This window comes from Dromiciops gliroides, chromosome 4 (genome assembly GCF_019393635.1).
Source record: "Dromiciops gliroides isolate mDroGli1 chromosome 4, mDroGli1.pri, whole genome shotgun sequence".
NCBI lineage: Eukaryota > Metazoa > Chordata > Mammalia > Microbiotheria > Microbiotheriidae > Dromiciops > Dromiciops gliroides.
Window position 1 is genome coordinate 117,380,260 of NC_057864.1, and position 17,713 is coordinate 117,397,972.

The 17,713-nt window shown below is 34.3% G+C and overlaps 1 protein-coding gene across 1 annotated transcript in view; it reads right to left on the minus strand.

The window, feature by feature from the left end:
- USH2A (usherin) overlaps window positions 1-17,713 on the minus strand; it is a 1,082,898-nt gene that overhangs the window by 652,157 nt on the left and 413,028 nt on the right. Inside the window, exons 22-26 of the mRNA XM_044004202.1 lie at window positions 10,200-10,326; window positions 9,590-9,691; window positions 7,885-8,064; window positions 6,456-6,586; window positions 4,413-4,686 (exon numbers count right to left, since the gene is read on the minus strand). Of these exons, the coding sequence (XP_043860137.1) occupies window positions 4,413-4,686; window positions 6,456-6,586; window positions 7,885-8,064; window positions 9,590-9,691; window positions 10,200-10,326 (814 nt within the window). The remainder of the gene's footprint in view (window positions 1-4,412; window positions 4,687-6,455; window positions 6,587-7,884; window positions 8,065-9,589; window positions 9,692-10,199; window positions 10,327-17,713) is intronic.

The following is a 17,713-nucleotide window of genomic DNA, read 5'->3' on the forward strand; positions in this document are numbered from 1 at the left end:
TATTTTCTATGACAAGGAGAACTCTAAGATGTAAATATTAACTTTTAAGATGTGCTGGAGAAATCCTTTCCCTCCACCTCCTGATTTTATCAGGCTAAAAAGGTTACAATTCCGTTGTACTGAAGGAATAGACACTGATTACAATACATCTCTCTACCCTAGGATGCTTTACCCTTTTCTTTCACAAATAATAGGCACAAAGCCTGAGCTTAATAGATTCTTGTTGAGTTACTGCTCTCCAGACACATAGCAACATTCTCTCTCTATACACACACACACTTTAACTCCTTATGAAATCAAATTTAACCAAATGTGATTTGGGGAGGGGGGGGGGCAGAAAATTGCTTGTACCTTAGCCCTGGTTTTCTTCAACTAATTGAGCAACTAAATATTGACTTTCTAGAAGAGAGGTGACAAATCAAACCCTATGCTCCAACCACTATATTTATTAAATGCTCAAAAAGAATAATTTATCTAATTTAATTATTCTTAAAACATGAGAGAGAGAGAAAGAGAGAAAGAGAGAAGGACTTTGAGCACTCCATGCAAGAAAGGAGGAAAGGTTCACAATTAATACCCCAGAATTAATCAGCATAAAAGTTGCTTAATAAGTGTTTTAGAGGCACACTTTACCCTCACATAAATAATCATACTGAGAAAGAGCCATTATATCCTATTCTTTTCAATGAGGCATGTGTATGTGTTTGGGCTTATTTTCTGGAACATACAAAATGGCCCCTAAATTGACCAGGAATCTTTCATTCAGAGAAGTATATCAAGAACCAGGATTTGGCCTTATCTGGAATTCTTTTACAAGAATGCATATTTTACAGAGTAGATTTCAAAATAAATATAATAGAGAAATGTCTTGTTAAGCTTTAACACAGAATTTGGATGAGATGGGTTTAGATTATTCAATATTTTTGTTAAAGAACCATAGGGCATCTAGTCAGCCAGGGAATAGCAGTTGCTTTGAATTACATGCTATTTTGAGTAAACAGACATCAACTCAATGAGGTTTGACATTATTCTGCTTGGGAAGAAATACTGAATTGTATCTAAGGAGGGCAAATACAACTGGGTTTGGGGCGTCTAACACACAAACTCCCTATCTTTTAATAAAACACTCTGAAATTTGAAAGGTTAAAAAAAATGATTAGCAACTTTCAACTTAAATTGCATCTGCTAAAAGTAGCAAATAATACATTTAACATAAAAATAAAAGTTAATCGTGACAGAAACCAGATAGTTTTATTCAGCCTTTATGTCTTCTCGATATTATGTAGGTCTCCTAACACACTAAGTTTATGTGCCCTGTTTCCTTGCATCTCCCACTATTTAATTCTCATCTCTTTAGGCCAGACTGATCAATACTGATAAACTAAGCTTAACCAAAAAAATAAAAGGGGGAAGGGGGCGGGGCTCCACTTAAAAGCAGTGCGGCTCAATGAATAATCATTAGTTTGGAAATTTAAAAAGAAACTATTTGAATCCCTTATTCTAGCACAGATTTGCTGATAATACTTAGGTGAATAATTTCACCTTTGCCACAATGTATGTATCACATATATGTATGTATACTGTAGAAAAGCCAAATATATTAGTGTTACAATAAGCAATAATATAAAAGAAGATCCATGGGTAAATTTGTAGGCATAGAATTATTTTGTAGCAATTCAGAATGGCACTATTTAGTTAGAGTTGACTCATATTTTTCCTTGTAACAATTCTCGGAATGGAATGTGTAAAGGAATACACACATGCACAAATATTTATTTGATATTGATAGCATAGGTGCCGATTGTATGACTTCCCAGGATAGCTCATCCTGAAGTATCCTTATTGAGGGTGAAACTACTCCCAGCTTTGAAACTGTTCCAATAGCTGAAAATGAGGATTTTGCTACACCCAATTCTGACAGTGATCTGAGAAGAGGAAGTCCCTTCCTCAAAATATCCCTGTTGTGATTCATGAAGAGACCACAGCCCTTACCAAAAATAAGGATGGAGGAGGAAAAGAGTACAGAATTATAGAACACCATGCCATTACATATAAAAGTTCTATAAAGACTACTATATGATTTCAAACAAAAAAAAATTTAATTGGTGAAAAAGGCGGGAAGGTATCTGCTTGATGCAATAACCAGAGAAACTAGATGGCCTCAAAGCCAAGATGTAAGTTCAAATTCCACCTCTGACACATGACTGGAGAAAACCCTTCACCCCTCAGTACTCTAGGTAGCCAACTCCATGACTATAAGTTACGAGAGACATGCTGACCTGAATTGGAAGAGGGAATAATAATGAAGTATTATAATAATAATAATAACAAATATAATACAATAATAACAATGAAGTTACAACTCTAATCTCTATCCTTAATCTTATACACATATACAATGTTAGATAATAGACATAGATATTAGTTATCTACTTACAGATCAACAAGTATATCTAGATACCTTGTGGATACCTAAGTATTTAAATATCAGTTTTTATTCATATTCATCTATCTATATACACACACATACACGAAAGTATACCTTTTTAAATAGATGGAAACATCTCCCTTTTTCTTGTTAAACAGGAAGTTGAAAATTTAGATGAGAGTGCATGTTAGATATAGTTTAGCAAAATGGAAATAAAGTGTTTTTCTATAGCAAAGAGGCAGTAAGGTCCCACAGGGGTTAAGCATTGGACCTGGAATCAGGAACCCCTGAATTCAAATCCAGTCTCTGTTACTTCCTAGCCATGTGGTCCTTGGCAAGTCGCTTAATCTCTTTCTGTCTTAGTTTCCTCAATTATAGAATGGGAATAATAATAGCACTTAGCTCCCATGATTGGGTAAAATTAGATAATGTTTTTAAAGTACTTAGCCCAGTTCCTGGCACAAAGGAGGTGCTTAATAAATTTTTGTTCCCTTTTATTTTTCAGGTTTAATTATGACTCCTATATCTACAATCCCATTCAGCATCTCTTTAAATATTACATAAAAATTGTAATGCAAATTTTATTTTTGTCCTCAAGACCAATGTTTAAATGAAACTTCAATACACACACGTGTGTGTGCCTGCATGTGTGTGTATGCATGTGTTTGGAACACAGAGCAAGCTCCTTTCAAGATTTTCATGTCTCCATATTTCTAGATTAAAAGATACTTTTGACCTAACAAGAGGTTTTCACATTTGATACTAACAATAGGAACTTAAAAATTTGTAGAATCATGTGGAAGAATATATTCTTTTTAGATAACTTACTGCTTAAGTGTCATTACTATGCTATGTCCCACTTATTAACTCTTTACTGATACCTTTTTAAAAAGGCTGGTTCAATCTTGTCACATATTGTCATATATATTGTCATTTTCTTCTTTAAAATATATGAATTGTTATGTTATCAATAAATAGACAAAGATCTCTCTCTCCCCCTCTCCCCCCCCCCCGCCTCTCCCTCTCCCTCTCTCTCTCTCTCTCTCTCTCTCTCTCTCTCTCTCTCTCCCCCCCCTCTCTTTTTCTCTCTCTCTCTCCCCCCTGGTGGGGCAATGGGGGTTAACTGACTTGCCCAAGGTCATACTGAATACAGGGTGAGTGCTTTATCCACTGTGCCACTTAGCTACCCTAGCCAAAGACTTCTTAATGGAATTTTAACCATTAATTATAGGCCTTAATTTTATTTCAGGTAACTTCTCCACTGAACTAAATTTTGCTATGTGTCTAGTAGTTCTAATGCATTTCACAGCAAAAAAAATGCCTCAGCCTTATGTCAGGAGAAAAGCAGAATAAGCAAATTCATTAAGTGGGTCCTCACTTCTATTTTTACAGCAACTTTTAAAATTGAAGTTTTTTTATTCATGCTTTCTATTTCATAATTGACAATACATTTGCATTTCTCAAGTGTATTTGAATTTCAAAAATTCAGGAGTCAGCTAACAACTTCATTTGCTGGTATTTTTTGATCAAACCAAAAGGGCTTGATGATAACATAAATATTAGTCTTGAAAAGAGAAATGTAAACAGGACAAACTGATGAATGTATAACTGTATTGTGGGAAAGAATTTGTTTCTAGTGATCAAAATATAAATTAAATATATACCCAAAGAAATATCATATAGAAAACATGAGGTGAATATATACAAGACAATAAGCAAAATAGATGTAATGAATGCTATACATATGTGATGAGGGTATTTAATGCTCATAATGCTTGTGAACAGGTAGGAAGTTAGTAGTATTTGGGGATAGCAGAAACAGACTTGTAAGAGAGTACTTTAGAACCTTTATGCTTCAGGTTTCTTTTAATACCAAATATGTTCTTAGCCTAGAGTCACAATAGGACCCAGCAGGAAGACTGATGTTATGGAATGACCACACTCAACCCTCATCCATTCTTCAATTTTCTTTGGTGGGTTTTACCTTGTTCTAAACTTAACTCTTCATATGTGTCCCGAAGCTCTTGTGGCATTCCTCCGACATAGATTGGGGAATTCACCATCAGTGGCTGGGCACTGGATCCTGACACATGCTTCATCAGTTCATTCACACTTGCTGATGTTACTGAGCCTGCCTTTTTCACGGTTACTTTATTCCACTTTCCATCACAATAGGAGAGTCCTACCCAGAGATCCACTTGTGTAAAAGTAATACAGGTTTTTAACAGGAAGCTCAGAATCCCACTCTTCAACTCTGCCTGTATTTCAAATTAAAAAAGAAAATAGGTATATAAAAAGACTAGAGGATGACAGCACAGAAGGGAGCAAAAGGTCAATCTCTCTAGAAGAGCAAGAAATTCCACTCAAAGCACTCCATAAAAATGCTCACATTTATCCTATGGATGATTACAATGGCATATAATAAAGTGCCTTGCCAGCTTATAATTGACATCAAGAATGTAACAATAAGTCAAACGAATTCATATCCGCTAATGATTAGTCAATGTGATATAGTATGATGTAGACTAAAACAAAGTATTTCTATTTTACTCAGGTTTTTTGCAACAGTTAGAAGATTAAAGTCTAACATAAATGACTAAAGGAAAAAAAGGACAGTTTGAACTATGGCTCTATTTCTATTGGAGTTTTTAGAAAATGAGAAAATAGTACTTCATATATCAATTTAATTTTGGGAAATAATATGACAAGACAATAAGAAAATGAAATGTCAAGCTTGATTAAGCTTATTTTTACTGGTTATAGCAAACTCAATTCCAAATTGATAAGATATATTTTTATTCTATATTTCAGTTTTATTATTTCAAATATCTAACTAACATAATTGCTTCTTTGTATATTTTTAGATTAATGTAGCATTCTCTAATATGAACACACTCTGCCCAAATTTTGTGATAAAGGAAGGTCTCCATACATTTTTCTCTCAATTCTGTCATAATGGTATAGTTTACCATTCTCTTATTTTGATAGTAGGCAAATTGGAGACTAAAATTTAAGAAAGAATTGTTTCCAATGAAGAATATTAGATTAGCCTAGGGGAAAAAGCTTTTCTGTATTCTTAATAGAACTTGGCAAAATACAGTGAAAAATTATTTAAAGTATGTGGGAAAAAGCTATTTGGGGGGAAGAGAATTTGGTCTCTACTTGGCACTTTCTTTGTTTTCTTGTATAATGCAATATACATAGTTGCTCCTCAATAAATATTTTTTGGGGAAGAAACACTGAATTCCTAAATTACATAGGTATATATTTTATTATGCATGAACAGACATCTGATTCTGGATTTTTAATCCATTTCTTCTGGCTCTATGACAACTATGTGCTGTTCAGGGTTTTCCATCCCCATTTTTGGGAACTAATATTATGATGCCCCATTTTAGCCTAGTTGTAATTTTTAAAGAATAAAATCTCAAGATATATCCAAGAGCAATTAAAACTACATTTAGTATGGATTGGGAAGTGAGAGAATGTTTTTTTTATTTATTCATTTATTCATTCATTCATTCATTCATTTGTTTATTTATTGCAGGACAATGAGGATTAAAGTGACTTGCCCAGGGTCACACAGCTGGTAAGTGTCAAGTTTCTGAGACTGGATTTGAACTCAGGTCCTCCTGAATCTAGGGCCAATACTTTATCCACTGTGCCACCTAACTGCCCCAATATTTTAATTTCTGATTCTGATGAAACAAAAAATTAGAATTTCCTCAATTCCTTCTCAACAAAGCTTTGATATTTTTATTAATCTTCAAAGCATTTGTCATGGATCTAAAATGTAAACAGGTCCATGATCAAGAAGTTGCACAATAATAGTAATAGTAATAATGAAACAAACCACAATTTTGGTTATATGAAATGGAGGAAATTCCCACTTTTCTGGAAGACAACTACTCAAGTTATTACAATATTATAGATTATGTTCCTAAGTTATTCCTCTCTAAAATCACAGTGCAAATCTTTTAATGTTAGGAAAAGCATTTTAAAATAAATATTCTCAAAATTAACATACGGCAAGAAAATCTGGTCCATCCTTATTGTACACAAATAAAAGTAATCCATTCATTTGGTCAGTTCTGAACTTAAAGGAAATTTCAAAATCCATTCCTCCAGGAAATACATATGGATAGAGTTCCAGGAATCCTTTAAAAATAAGACAATTTTTATTTTAGAAAAATGGAAAAAAAGTACAAACAGTATGTTTTCATGTTGTTTCCCCCCACTAGACTGTGAACCTCTTGAAATATGTTTTCCCTTTTTCTTTTTTCTTTTGATCTGTTTATTTTTATTCCCCAGAGCTTAGCATGTTACCTGGCACCAAATATGTGCTTAATAAATGTTTTTTGACTACTGACTGACATATACTAGGGCTAAGTATTGGTAAGTAATTTTGAAATCACTTACTTTTGAAAGTATGCACTTTTAAAAAAAGGATCAATAATAGCCTTTGTGATTGAATTAGAAAAGCAGGAGGGACATGACATACCTCTCATAAAAATTAAAAATAAAATTTCTTAAAAAGTCATATCTTTCAAGAATTTTACTCTCAAGTTTACCCCTAAATCATGACTAGGGTCATGTCCATTCATTTTCAATCTAACTTTTAAACATGGATCATTTTAATAGTTAGAAAGAAACTCAGTGGCTCTGGTTAGTGAATAGCTAGCTAATGTATTATGCTGTTGTATAGTCTGTTGTGAAGGGCATTAACTTACATAAATTTAGGACTTTTCTGACATATAGATGGCCAACTTGTGAAAATCCAGGGCAGAAGGGACTTCTATCCAGAGTGGAAAGTGTTGCTCCATTCACTATGTTCCCTTTTTCTCTTCATGAAACTCTATTATCCCTTTCCAAACTTCCCTACAGTTTGTGAGGAGGACTGCCATTGAGGTGGTGGAATATGGAAGGACAGGGAGATGTTTTACTAGTGCCACCATATTACATTATTACCATATACATAAAAACTGGTCCTCCCTGACCCTTCCAACCCAAGTGTTGCTTAGGTTCCCAGGCTAGTCTACTCAAAGCTCTTTAATTCATAAAGAACCTGAAATTATACTATTAATTACATATTTGAGCCATACTGTAGGCTAGATAAGATTTTGTGGGATAGCCTAGGAACCTAATTATATTCAAAGTATTGTTTCTATGTGAAAATGAAATTTACAAGTGGACTTTCTGAAGAAGAAAAAACTTGTTTATTTGGGGCACTGTCAGTTCTTTTGCCTTTGTTGAGACTCTTAGGACACGGATGTCTATTCATTTTGTATTTCATAGCAGGAAGCCAAGCTCTGCCATGATATTTTGCGTGCTTATTATTATCCATCTTAATACAGAACATCATAGATTTGAAAATAATTAGAGAAGAGTTGAGTTGGAGGCATAAGTTTAGAAACACATTTGTAAAGCATTTACTGTCCTGTCCTTTAGTTCATTACCTGTTCCAAGGAAGTGTATTCCCTCTGTCAGTACAGGAGGGCAGCCCTCCCAGCTGCTGTACACATTCATCTGTTCTTCAGCATTTTGCCATTCCAGTGGTTCCCAGACCTCAAAAGGATTGTGACTCTTCTTAAAAAAAACATCCCTGAGGCATCCCACAAAACCTTTCTGGATTATTTCTGCAGGAGTTCAGAAACAAACATTAACAGCATTATTTAAAAAAATAAACTATTTGAAAACTTTGCAATTTGCAATTTTTAATTTGGATTATTTTAAAATAGAATCAACACTAATTTTTTAAATGCCTAAACAGGTCAAATTAATATGTCATACTTAACAATGAATTTGTTTTAGACATCTTAATAGCAATGTGTATTTCCTTTCCAAAAGCCATGGTAAAATTCATCAACACTGAAAGTAGTAAAAGTAATCAGGTGGCCCTGCCGGGGTCTACCAACAGCCCCCTAAAGCTATAGTCTCTTATTATTGGATTTGGACAAAGTGGTTGACTGTGCAATCAGCAGTAGGCTAAATAAGAGACTGGGATAAAAGTCTCTATACAAAAATCTCCAAAACTAAATAATAAGAGCGCTTTGCTATCAACAGAGAAGTTACAAGTTTTTTTAGTTTATTGAAGTCACCCAGAATAAAGCATTTAAAATAAATACCTTCAGTTAGCTCTAGAATTTTTAGTCTCTTCACTGATCATGACCTAATCAATCAAATAACAATATGATTCAATTTCATTTTTTAAGGAATTGTCATACAGTCTAACATTTAACTGGTTATTCTAATTCCTCTAGTATGTGGAGAGTTAAAGTTTAAAAATGGCAGCTGGTCTTGGAGTCAGGCAAACCTAGGTTCAAGGCCTATCTTTAATATGTTTCTATGGTATGGACATGGGAAACTCATTTAACTTCTCAGAGCCTCCAGACCACTTTAAAAGACTATAAAGTTAAGAAAGGGGCAGCTAGGTGGCACAGTGAATAGAGCGCTGGACCTGAAGACTCATCTTTCTAAGTTCAAATCTGGTCTCAGACATTTACTAACTATGTGACCCTGGGCAAATCCCTTAACCCTGTTTGCCTCAGTTCCTCCTCTGTAAAATGACCTGGAGAAGGAAACCACTCTAGCATCCTTGCCAAGAAAACCCCCAAAATGGGAACATGAAGAGTTGGACATGACTCAACAACAACAAAAATAGTTTAAAAAGCATGAAATGATATCAGGAGAGGGTATTCTTCCTAGGAGTTTACTATACTTATTAAATTAAAGGTTCATATCACACCCTCTGTGAAAAAAATCATTAGATTACCTTTTTTCCCTCTTTTTAAAATAATAATTGTTAGAAAATATTTTAAATAAATAGGTCCTGAAATGACGCACAATTGTCAGTGATCTAAGAGGTTATTACTGAGCACAGATATATGTAATATTTTTTAATCTTCAAAACCAAATACTTTAGGGAGAAGCTAGGTGGCGCAGGGGATAGAGCACCAGCTCTGGAGTCAGGAGGACCTGAGTTCAAATTCAGCCTCACACACTTGACACTTACTAGCTGTGTGACCCTGGGAAAGTCACTTAACCCTCATTGCCCTGCAAAAAATATTTAAAAAATAAATAAAAAATAAAAAACCGAATACTTTAAATGCATTCTGTTCTCAATTTCTGTGCTTACAAATAATCAAAATGTCTACTACTCACCAAGGTCCTTCCTGAGGATAGTAAAATCCCGTGGTAGTCCTCCCACAAAAATGCCTGTATTTTCACCAATAATAGTACTGCCACTGGTTGCAGAAGAAGAGCCTTTTATAAGAAACAAGCATTTCCATCATGAAAGTATCTCATGAATAATCACCATTCCTTAATGTTATTCATCAAACATTTTTTAAGTGACAACTATGGGAAAAACATTGTGCTAGGCACTGAAACAGAAATGAAACATTCCCTGTCCTCAAGGTGCTTAACAATCTACTGGGTGATTCAATATATAAAAAAATAGGCAACTATAAAATACATGCAAAGTTATAAGAAGTAATTTTTATTTCAGTTTACAGAGTAGGGTTCATGCTGCCTTGTTAGCATTACATGATTTTAAGAGTAGCTTTGGAACAGATGACATGTTTAGATATGTTACTGGTAGTTTCAACAAATGGGATAATGGACTCTAAGTGCATGTTTCCAAACATATTAAAAGAACATAGAAGGGACAAACAATTTAAAAGGGAGTGAGGGTAGAAAAAGGGAAATTGAAATGACAGATAAACTGGGTAAACAGCATGACTAGTGAAAAAAAAATTGGTGCAGTACTCACCTATGAATTGGCCATCAATAGTGATATGTCCCAAGGTCTGATGCCGAGTAGCAATCACCTGATGCCACTTTCCATCATTATATTGTTTTCCATTGTCATTGGTTGTAGTAACTACAACTGTAGATCCCTATAAAGAAAATTTTAAATTCTAGACCAAAATAAAGACCTCAATACCATAATCATGATGCCAAAGTATAGACCTTAAAACAGAGCTTAGAGTGTGGATTTAGCCCAAATGATCCCAGAATCAAAAGTTTTTGTGATGTGCTTCTCTGAAGTTGGAAAAAAAAAACTTCTCTGTCTCCAAGTATGGGAAGAAATTCCTTTCTAAAACAAACAAACAAAAACACCCTTTTATTTGAAGTTTTGAGTTCCAAAATAATAAAGCTTAGAGTTCCAAATTAAAATTAGGTTTCTCACAAGAATATTTGCATTATCCCAGTCAGAAACAATTGGGATTGCCTATCACAACTGGAAACAATATGTAATTCATTTTTCCTATATGGGTTTTAGATTATTTTTCTTGTGGCAGTGAAAGTGAAAAGTTACTTATGCAAATCTTTAATATTCAAAATGACTTAATCATTCAAAGTTCTTCATAAAACTATATTGCAAAAAAACAACTACACTGCTATTACTGTATACAATGTTCTCTTCTGCTCATTTCACTCTCCATTATTTCATGTGAATCTATCCATGTTTTTCTCTTTTTTGTTTGTTTGTTTGTGGGGTTTTTTGCAGGGCAATGGGGGTTAAGTGACTTGCCCAGGGTCACACAGCCAGTAAGTGTCTGAGGCCAGATTTGAACTCAGGTCCTCCTGTATCCAAGACCAGTGCTTTATCCACTGCTCCACCTAGCTGCCCCCTACCCATGTTTTTCTAAGATCATCAAGCTCACAATTTCTTGGAGCACAGTAGAATTTCATCACAATCATATACCACAATTTGCTCAGTCATCTTTCAGTGCCAAGATGCAATTCAACTTCACCTCTGAATGAGGATTTTTGCTAGATCATTTTCCTTCAACTTGATTTCTCTACTACCAATTAAGTAAAATTCCCTACTTAACATAATTAACCAGGAGAAATAATAGAAAGACTTGTTTAAACTTAGGAATGCTGGATACTCTAAAACTGTGCAGCACACTTGATATCATTACACCATTATAATCAAAATAATAATATGTCATCTGAAAAGGCAAGTCCCCATAATAGTAGTTACAAAAAATGAAAAAGAAGAAGGAAAAAAGATCATGAAAAAGTTGAGAATAAAGATGTTCAACCTATTGGGTCAAATTCAAAAGCACTATAGCCACTTTAGAAGATAAAGCTAGTAAAATTATATTAAAGCTGCTTCCACCATAAAATTATTGTTGTTTATTCTTTTTTTAGAGGTGACAAATTCAGGAAGCAAAGTTTAACACAATCTGAACATAGAATATATAGTTTTCTCTTAATAAACCTGATTTTTGTTAGCTGAAATACCTCTGTCCAGTAGAGTATTAGAAAAGTATCGGGGGGGGGGGCAACTAGGTGGCACAGTGGATAAAGTACCGGCCCTGGATTCAGGAGTACCTGAGTTCAAATCTGGCCTCAGACACTTGACACTTACTAGCTGTGTGACCCTGGGCAAGTCACTTAACCCCCATTGCCCTGCAAAAAATAAAAGTATCTGGGGCAGCTAGGTGGCACAGTGGATAGAGCATCGGCCCTGTAGTCAGGAGTACCTGAGTTCAAATGTGGCCTTAGACACTTAACACTTACTAGCTGTGTGACCCTGGGCAAGTCACTTAACCCCAATTGCCTCACCAAAAAAAAAAAGTATCTGTACAATTTATTAAAACTACCCAGAATATTTTTAACAAACTCTAGTGACCTTCACACTATTTTTAAGTTAGGTGAATGGAGGTAAAAAAAATCTTAATGTGGCATGGCTGAAATTTTTATTGTCAAAGATTTGAATGCTACATTACCCAAAAGGGAATGAGGTCCTGTTTCTTCAAAAATTCATTCACTGTTATTAGATAGCACACAAAAGGATATATACATAAAGGACTAAATTCATCCTTTCCACATGTTCTTTAATCAGCTCTTGTCAGTCCTCATATTATGCATGAGAACATATATGACATACAATATTTAATATTACAGAAATGGTTCTAATTTCCCATGAGCATAAGCAGGATGTTTCTTCCATTGACCATAGACCAACTTTTAAAGATTGTTAAAACAGATGATCCATCAGTAAGTCTACACTCTGTTCCTTGGATATCTTATAGGTTGACTTTTCTTATATCATTTTCCCCCACATACAATCTTTTATTGTCTTCAATCCTATTTCAATGTTTTAATATTTTACAAACACACATTTCATTATCGTAGTTTAATAATTAAAACCAGAACTGGTGTCGTGCCCAATTAATGTGCCCTGGTAGCATGCCCATTAGTTTTTCCATTAGTGAATTCAACAATACTAATGGGATTACTAGCATGGGATGCTAATTGGGCGTGACATAAGAAACTGGCTTACTTCTTAGCATACCCTTGCTAATGATGAAATTAATGAGCATTTTATTAAATGCTGTCTCATCAAAGTGTACTTAGTTAGCGTTAAAATTGTTACAAACGATGCTGCATTCTAAAGATCAGGTGTCTGAGTAAGTGGTTCTTCATATTATGTTTGGCAACAATCTGAAGCATTAATAGTTCTCTACATCAGAAGCCACATTTACCTAGAGGAAAAAAATTCCTGCCACACCACACTATGTCTACTTGTCAAACTTGACTTCTGTTTTGGGAAAATTTGGATGTTGCTCATAGGTATGGATTTCAAACTTTTCTTTTTAATTGAGATTGTGGGGATAGTTTTGTGATAAATTCTGGCCCCACTTTATAGAGTTCATGCTCTTCTATTAGAAAATCATTAAACCCTCCATACAGTTTATATTTAGATATGTTTGAAGGCTTTTACTTTTATAGCCTCTTACTCATTGAAACCAAAACCTGATATGATTTTCTTAGTAAAGTCACTATACTGAAAGCTTTCAAATGGTAACCATGAGCCATTACCTAATCAATAAAATATCATTGAATCAAGTGTATACAGAATGGAAGTTACCACAAAGTTTATAAAAGAAAATATGGGAAATTATAACTGATTGCTATGGCCACAAAATTAAAAGTCAGAATAATAAAAAGATGCAATGAAGATTTCCTCATTGTTTCTTTTAGCACTGCTTTCAAGTTTGAGGTCCCTAGAAGGCAAGCACATAGATTTAAAATTTTGTACACTGAGTTATTATTGTATCACATTTCATTAAATGTATTTCCTCCCCAGAAACATATATACATTGTGATAATACTATCATAAGCCATTTAGGAAATATTAAGAGATCAAAATAACTTGTATCACACTGAAGATTTTTAAAATTAGAAAGTCAAAAGCAGAGAAATCAGAATCATAGAGTCTCAACACTAGAAGTAATCTGAGAGAGAGACCATCATAGTCTAATGGGTAACTGAATAATCTCCTCTACCATATACTGGGTAAGTGGCACAGTGGATAGAGTGTCAGACCAGGGGTTGGGAAAATTTATCTTCCTGAGTTCAAATCCAATCTCAGGCACTTACTACTTGTGTTCGCCTCAGTTTGCTTATATGTAAAGAGAGCTGAAAAGGAAAATGGCAAACCACTCCAGTATTTTTGTCACGAAAACCCCAAATGAGGTCATGAAGAGCCAGACATGACTGAACAACTACCACCATCATTTTTTAATTGACCTTAGTTTCCCTCAGGTTCCTTATATACCTTGGTGCACTTTTATATTCATCTTACCCTACTCAGTATTTTGTTTGTTTGTTTGTTTGTTTTAGTGAGGCAATTGGGCTTAAGTGACTTGCCCAGGGTCACACAGCTAGTAAGTGTTAAGTGTCTGAAGCCATATTTGAACTCAGGTACTCCTGACTCCAGGGCTGGTGCTCTATCCACTGCGCCACCTAGCTGCCCCCCTACTCACATAATTTAATTTTACTACATAATTTTCTGAACATGTAATTTTAAAGTTTGAGTTGTTCATTCACTTTCCTGTATATCCTCTCTTCAAACAATGTTTTCTTTCTGAAAATCAGAATTTTTTCTTATTGCCTCAGAATTTTCTTTTTGAGAGTTTCTCACTCCTAAGGTGGTTGCTTCTACAAGGTTTTCCTCCATGTTACCTTATCTATCCTTTATCTGAATGCTTTTTAAAAAAATCTCCTCCCTCCAAATCTAGATATATGTAAGAATGTCAGGCATTCCTCTGGATCAGAATTAGTCTAGCACACCCCAGATATTAACTAAATACTATCTCCTCTAAACAAAAAAGCAAAAGAAATTAATTTTAACAATACCACTAGGGTAGTTAAAAGATGAAAAAAAAAGAATCCACATGGAGATTATTAAACTTTAAAGCACATTACCAAGAGAAGCTCGGAAAACATTAGTACCAGGATTATGTTAAGATGTGGTAGTCCTAAGGAGAAAGACAGTTATTCCTTGATAATGTAAACTTTAACATATATTCCTTTTGATAGATACCTGTGATGTGAACTGTATCTCTTCTCTTTGTTTTATTATTAATGACTTTTATTTTTAAATCATATTCATTTAGAAATGTCTTACCTACCTCTGACCTATGCATTCAGCCTTCCCTTATAACAAAGTTGAATTTTATTAACCAATTCTGAAAACATATGCCATATTCCATACCCATAGCCACCCACATCCACATAACAAAAGAGATCAAGTTTGTTGTCTCATCTTTTCTCCCAACCAAAAATGGTCACTCTAATTACACAAAATTATATTTCCTATTACAGTACTTTTAACATTTTAAAAACTGCATATACAGGCTACTCAGAGAATTGGAAATTGAGGGGATGTTCATGAATTGGAAACTAACTGAACAAGTTGTACTATTATGACTGTGATGAAAAACTACTGTGCCATAAGAATTGACAAGCAGGATGATTTCAGAAAAACCTGAAATTATTTACATGAACTGATACAAAGTGAAGTAAGCAGAACCAAGAGCATATTGCAAACAGTAACAATAATATTATACAATGATCAGCTGTGAAGGACTTATCTAGTCTCAGCAATACAACAATGCCAGACAATTCCAAAGATCTCATGATGAAAAATGCAATCTACATTCAGAGAAATAATTGAAGGAGTCTGAATGCAAACTGAAGCATAATATTTTTTTCACTTTTTGGGGGGAAGAGAATGTTTTCTTTCACAATGACTAATATGGAAATATGTTTTCCATGAATGCTCATGTATAATCTGTATCAAATCACTTACTGTATCAGGGAGGGGCAAGGGAGGGAGAGAATTTGGATTCAAATTGTTTTTTAAATTATCATTGGCAGCTTCTATGGTAAAATGGAAGACCAAAACACAAACTCAGATGAGTTTGTCAACAAGCCTACAAGTGAAGACTCAGGTGGGAAGATGATCTGGTCTCAAGACCAAAAAAGCCTTCTTGAAAGAGCTCAAAAAGACTTTTTAAAATCAAATGAGAGAGGTAGAACAAAAAATGGGGGGAAATGAGAGAAATGAGTTACGCTGGAAAAAGAAGCACAAAAAATTGACTGAAGAAAACATTTCCTTAAAGAATACAATTGGCCAAATGAGAGAAAAATTGGCCAACTGGAAAAGGAGTTACAAAAGCTTACTGAGGAAAATAATGCCTTAAAAATTAAAATTGGGAAGATGGAAGCTAATGACTCTCCAGGAGACCAAGAATCTGTTGAACAGACTGACAAAGTAGAAGAAAATGTGAAATACCTCACTGGAAAGACAACTGACCTGGAAAATAGATTAAGGAGAGTATATCTAAGAATTATGGATTATGTGAAAGCCATAATAAAGACACCATAGTCCAGGAAATTATAAAGGAAAACTGCTCTGATATTATAGAATCATAGAATAAATTCATCATTGAAAGAATCCATCTAGCACCTCCTGAGAGAGACCCCAAAAGCAAAACTCCAAGGAATATTGTAGAAAAATTCCAGAATTATCAGGTGAAGGGGAAAATACTCCAAGCAGTCAGAAAGAAACCATTTAAATATCATGGAGCCACAGTCATGATTGCAGAGGACCTGGCATCTTCAAAATTAAAGGATCTCAGGTTTAGAATATATATTCTGGAAGGCAAAGGAGCTTGGATTACAAACAAGAATCAACTACCCAGCAAAACTGATTATTCTATTTCAGAGAAAAAAAATGGAAATTCAATGAAATAGTGGACTTCTAAGTTTTTCTCAAGAAAAGACCAGGACTGAACAGAAAATTGGATCTTCAAATACAAGAATAAAGGGAAGTATAAAGAGGTAAACATGGGTAAAAAGGTTGTTCAATAAGGTTAAACTGTATACATACCTATGAGGGAGGACAATACTTTTAACTCTTAAGATCTGTATCTCTATTGGGGTACTTTGATGACTTTGATGTGATGATATAAAGAAACTTAAGGGGCAGAATAAAAGGAAAATTAAGGGGAGAAGAGGAAGGGGGAGGTGGAATGTGGTTAATTACATCATATGAAGAGGCACCAAAAAACCTATTACAATAGAGGGAAAGAAGGGAGGGGATGAGCATTGTTTCAACCTTACTCTTATCAGATTTGGTTAAGGGAGGAAATAACACACACTCCCATTTGTATAAAGAAACCTAGCTTACTCATTAATGAAGCAAAAGGGGAAAGGGAAAAGGGTAGTATTGATAAAAGGGAGGACAGAAGCAGGGGAAAAAGGGGGCAAGAAAAGGAAGGGCTGCTGATAAAAGGAAAGGCAGATTGAGGGAGACAGTGGTCAGAAGCAAAACACTGGTGAGGAGGAATAGGAAAATAACTTCATCCAAGAGAATGACAATAATGAGAAAACATACCAAAGCCTATGGGATACAGCCAAAGCAGTGCTTAGGGGAAATTTCATATTTCTAAATGCTTACATGAATAAAATAGAGAAAGAAGAGATAAATGAATTGGATGTGCAACTAAAAATAGCTAGAAAAATAACAAATTAAAAATCCTCAATTAAGTACTAAATTAGAAATCCTGAAAATCAAAGGAGAGATTAATAAAATTGAAAGTAAGAAAACTACAGAATAAATCAATAAAACTAAGAGCTGGTTTTATGCAAAAATTAATAAAATGGATAAGCCTTTGGTTAATTTGATTTAAAAAAAAGAAAGTAGAAAACCAAATTACCAGTATCAAAAATGAAATGGGTGAATTCACCACCAATGGAGTGGAAATTAAATCAATAATTAGGAGCTATTTTGCCCAACTGCATGCCAATAAATTTGATAATCTAAATGAAATGAATAACTATTTACAAAAATACAAATTGCCCAGATTAACTGAAGAGAATAAAATCTTTGAATAAGCCCATTTTATTTATTTTTCTTGTTTAAAATTTTATTTTCCAGGGGCAGCTACATGACGCAGTGGATAGAGCACTGGCCCT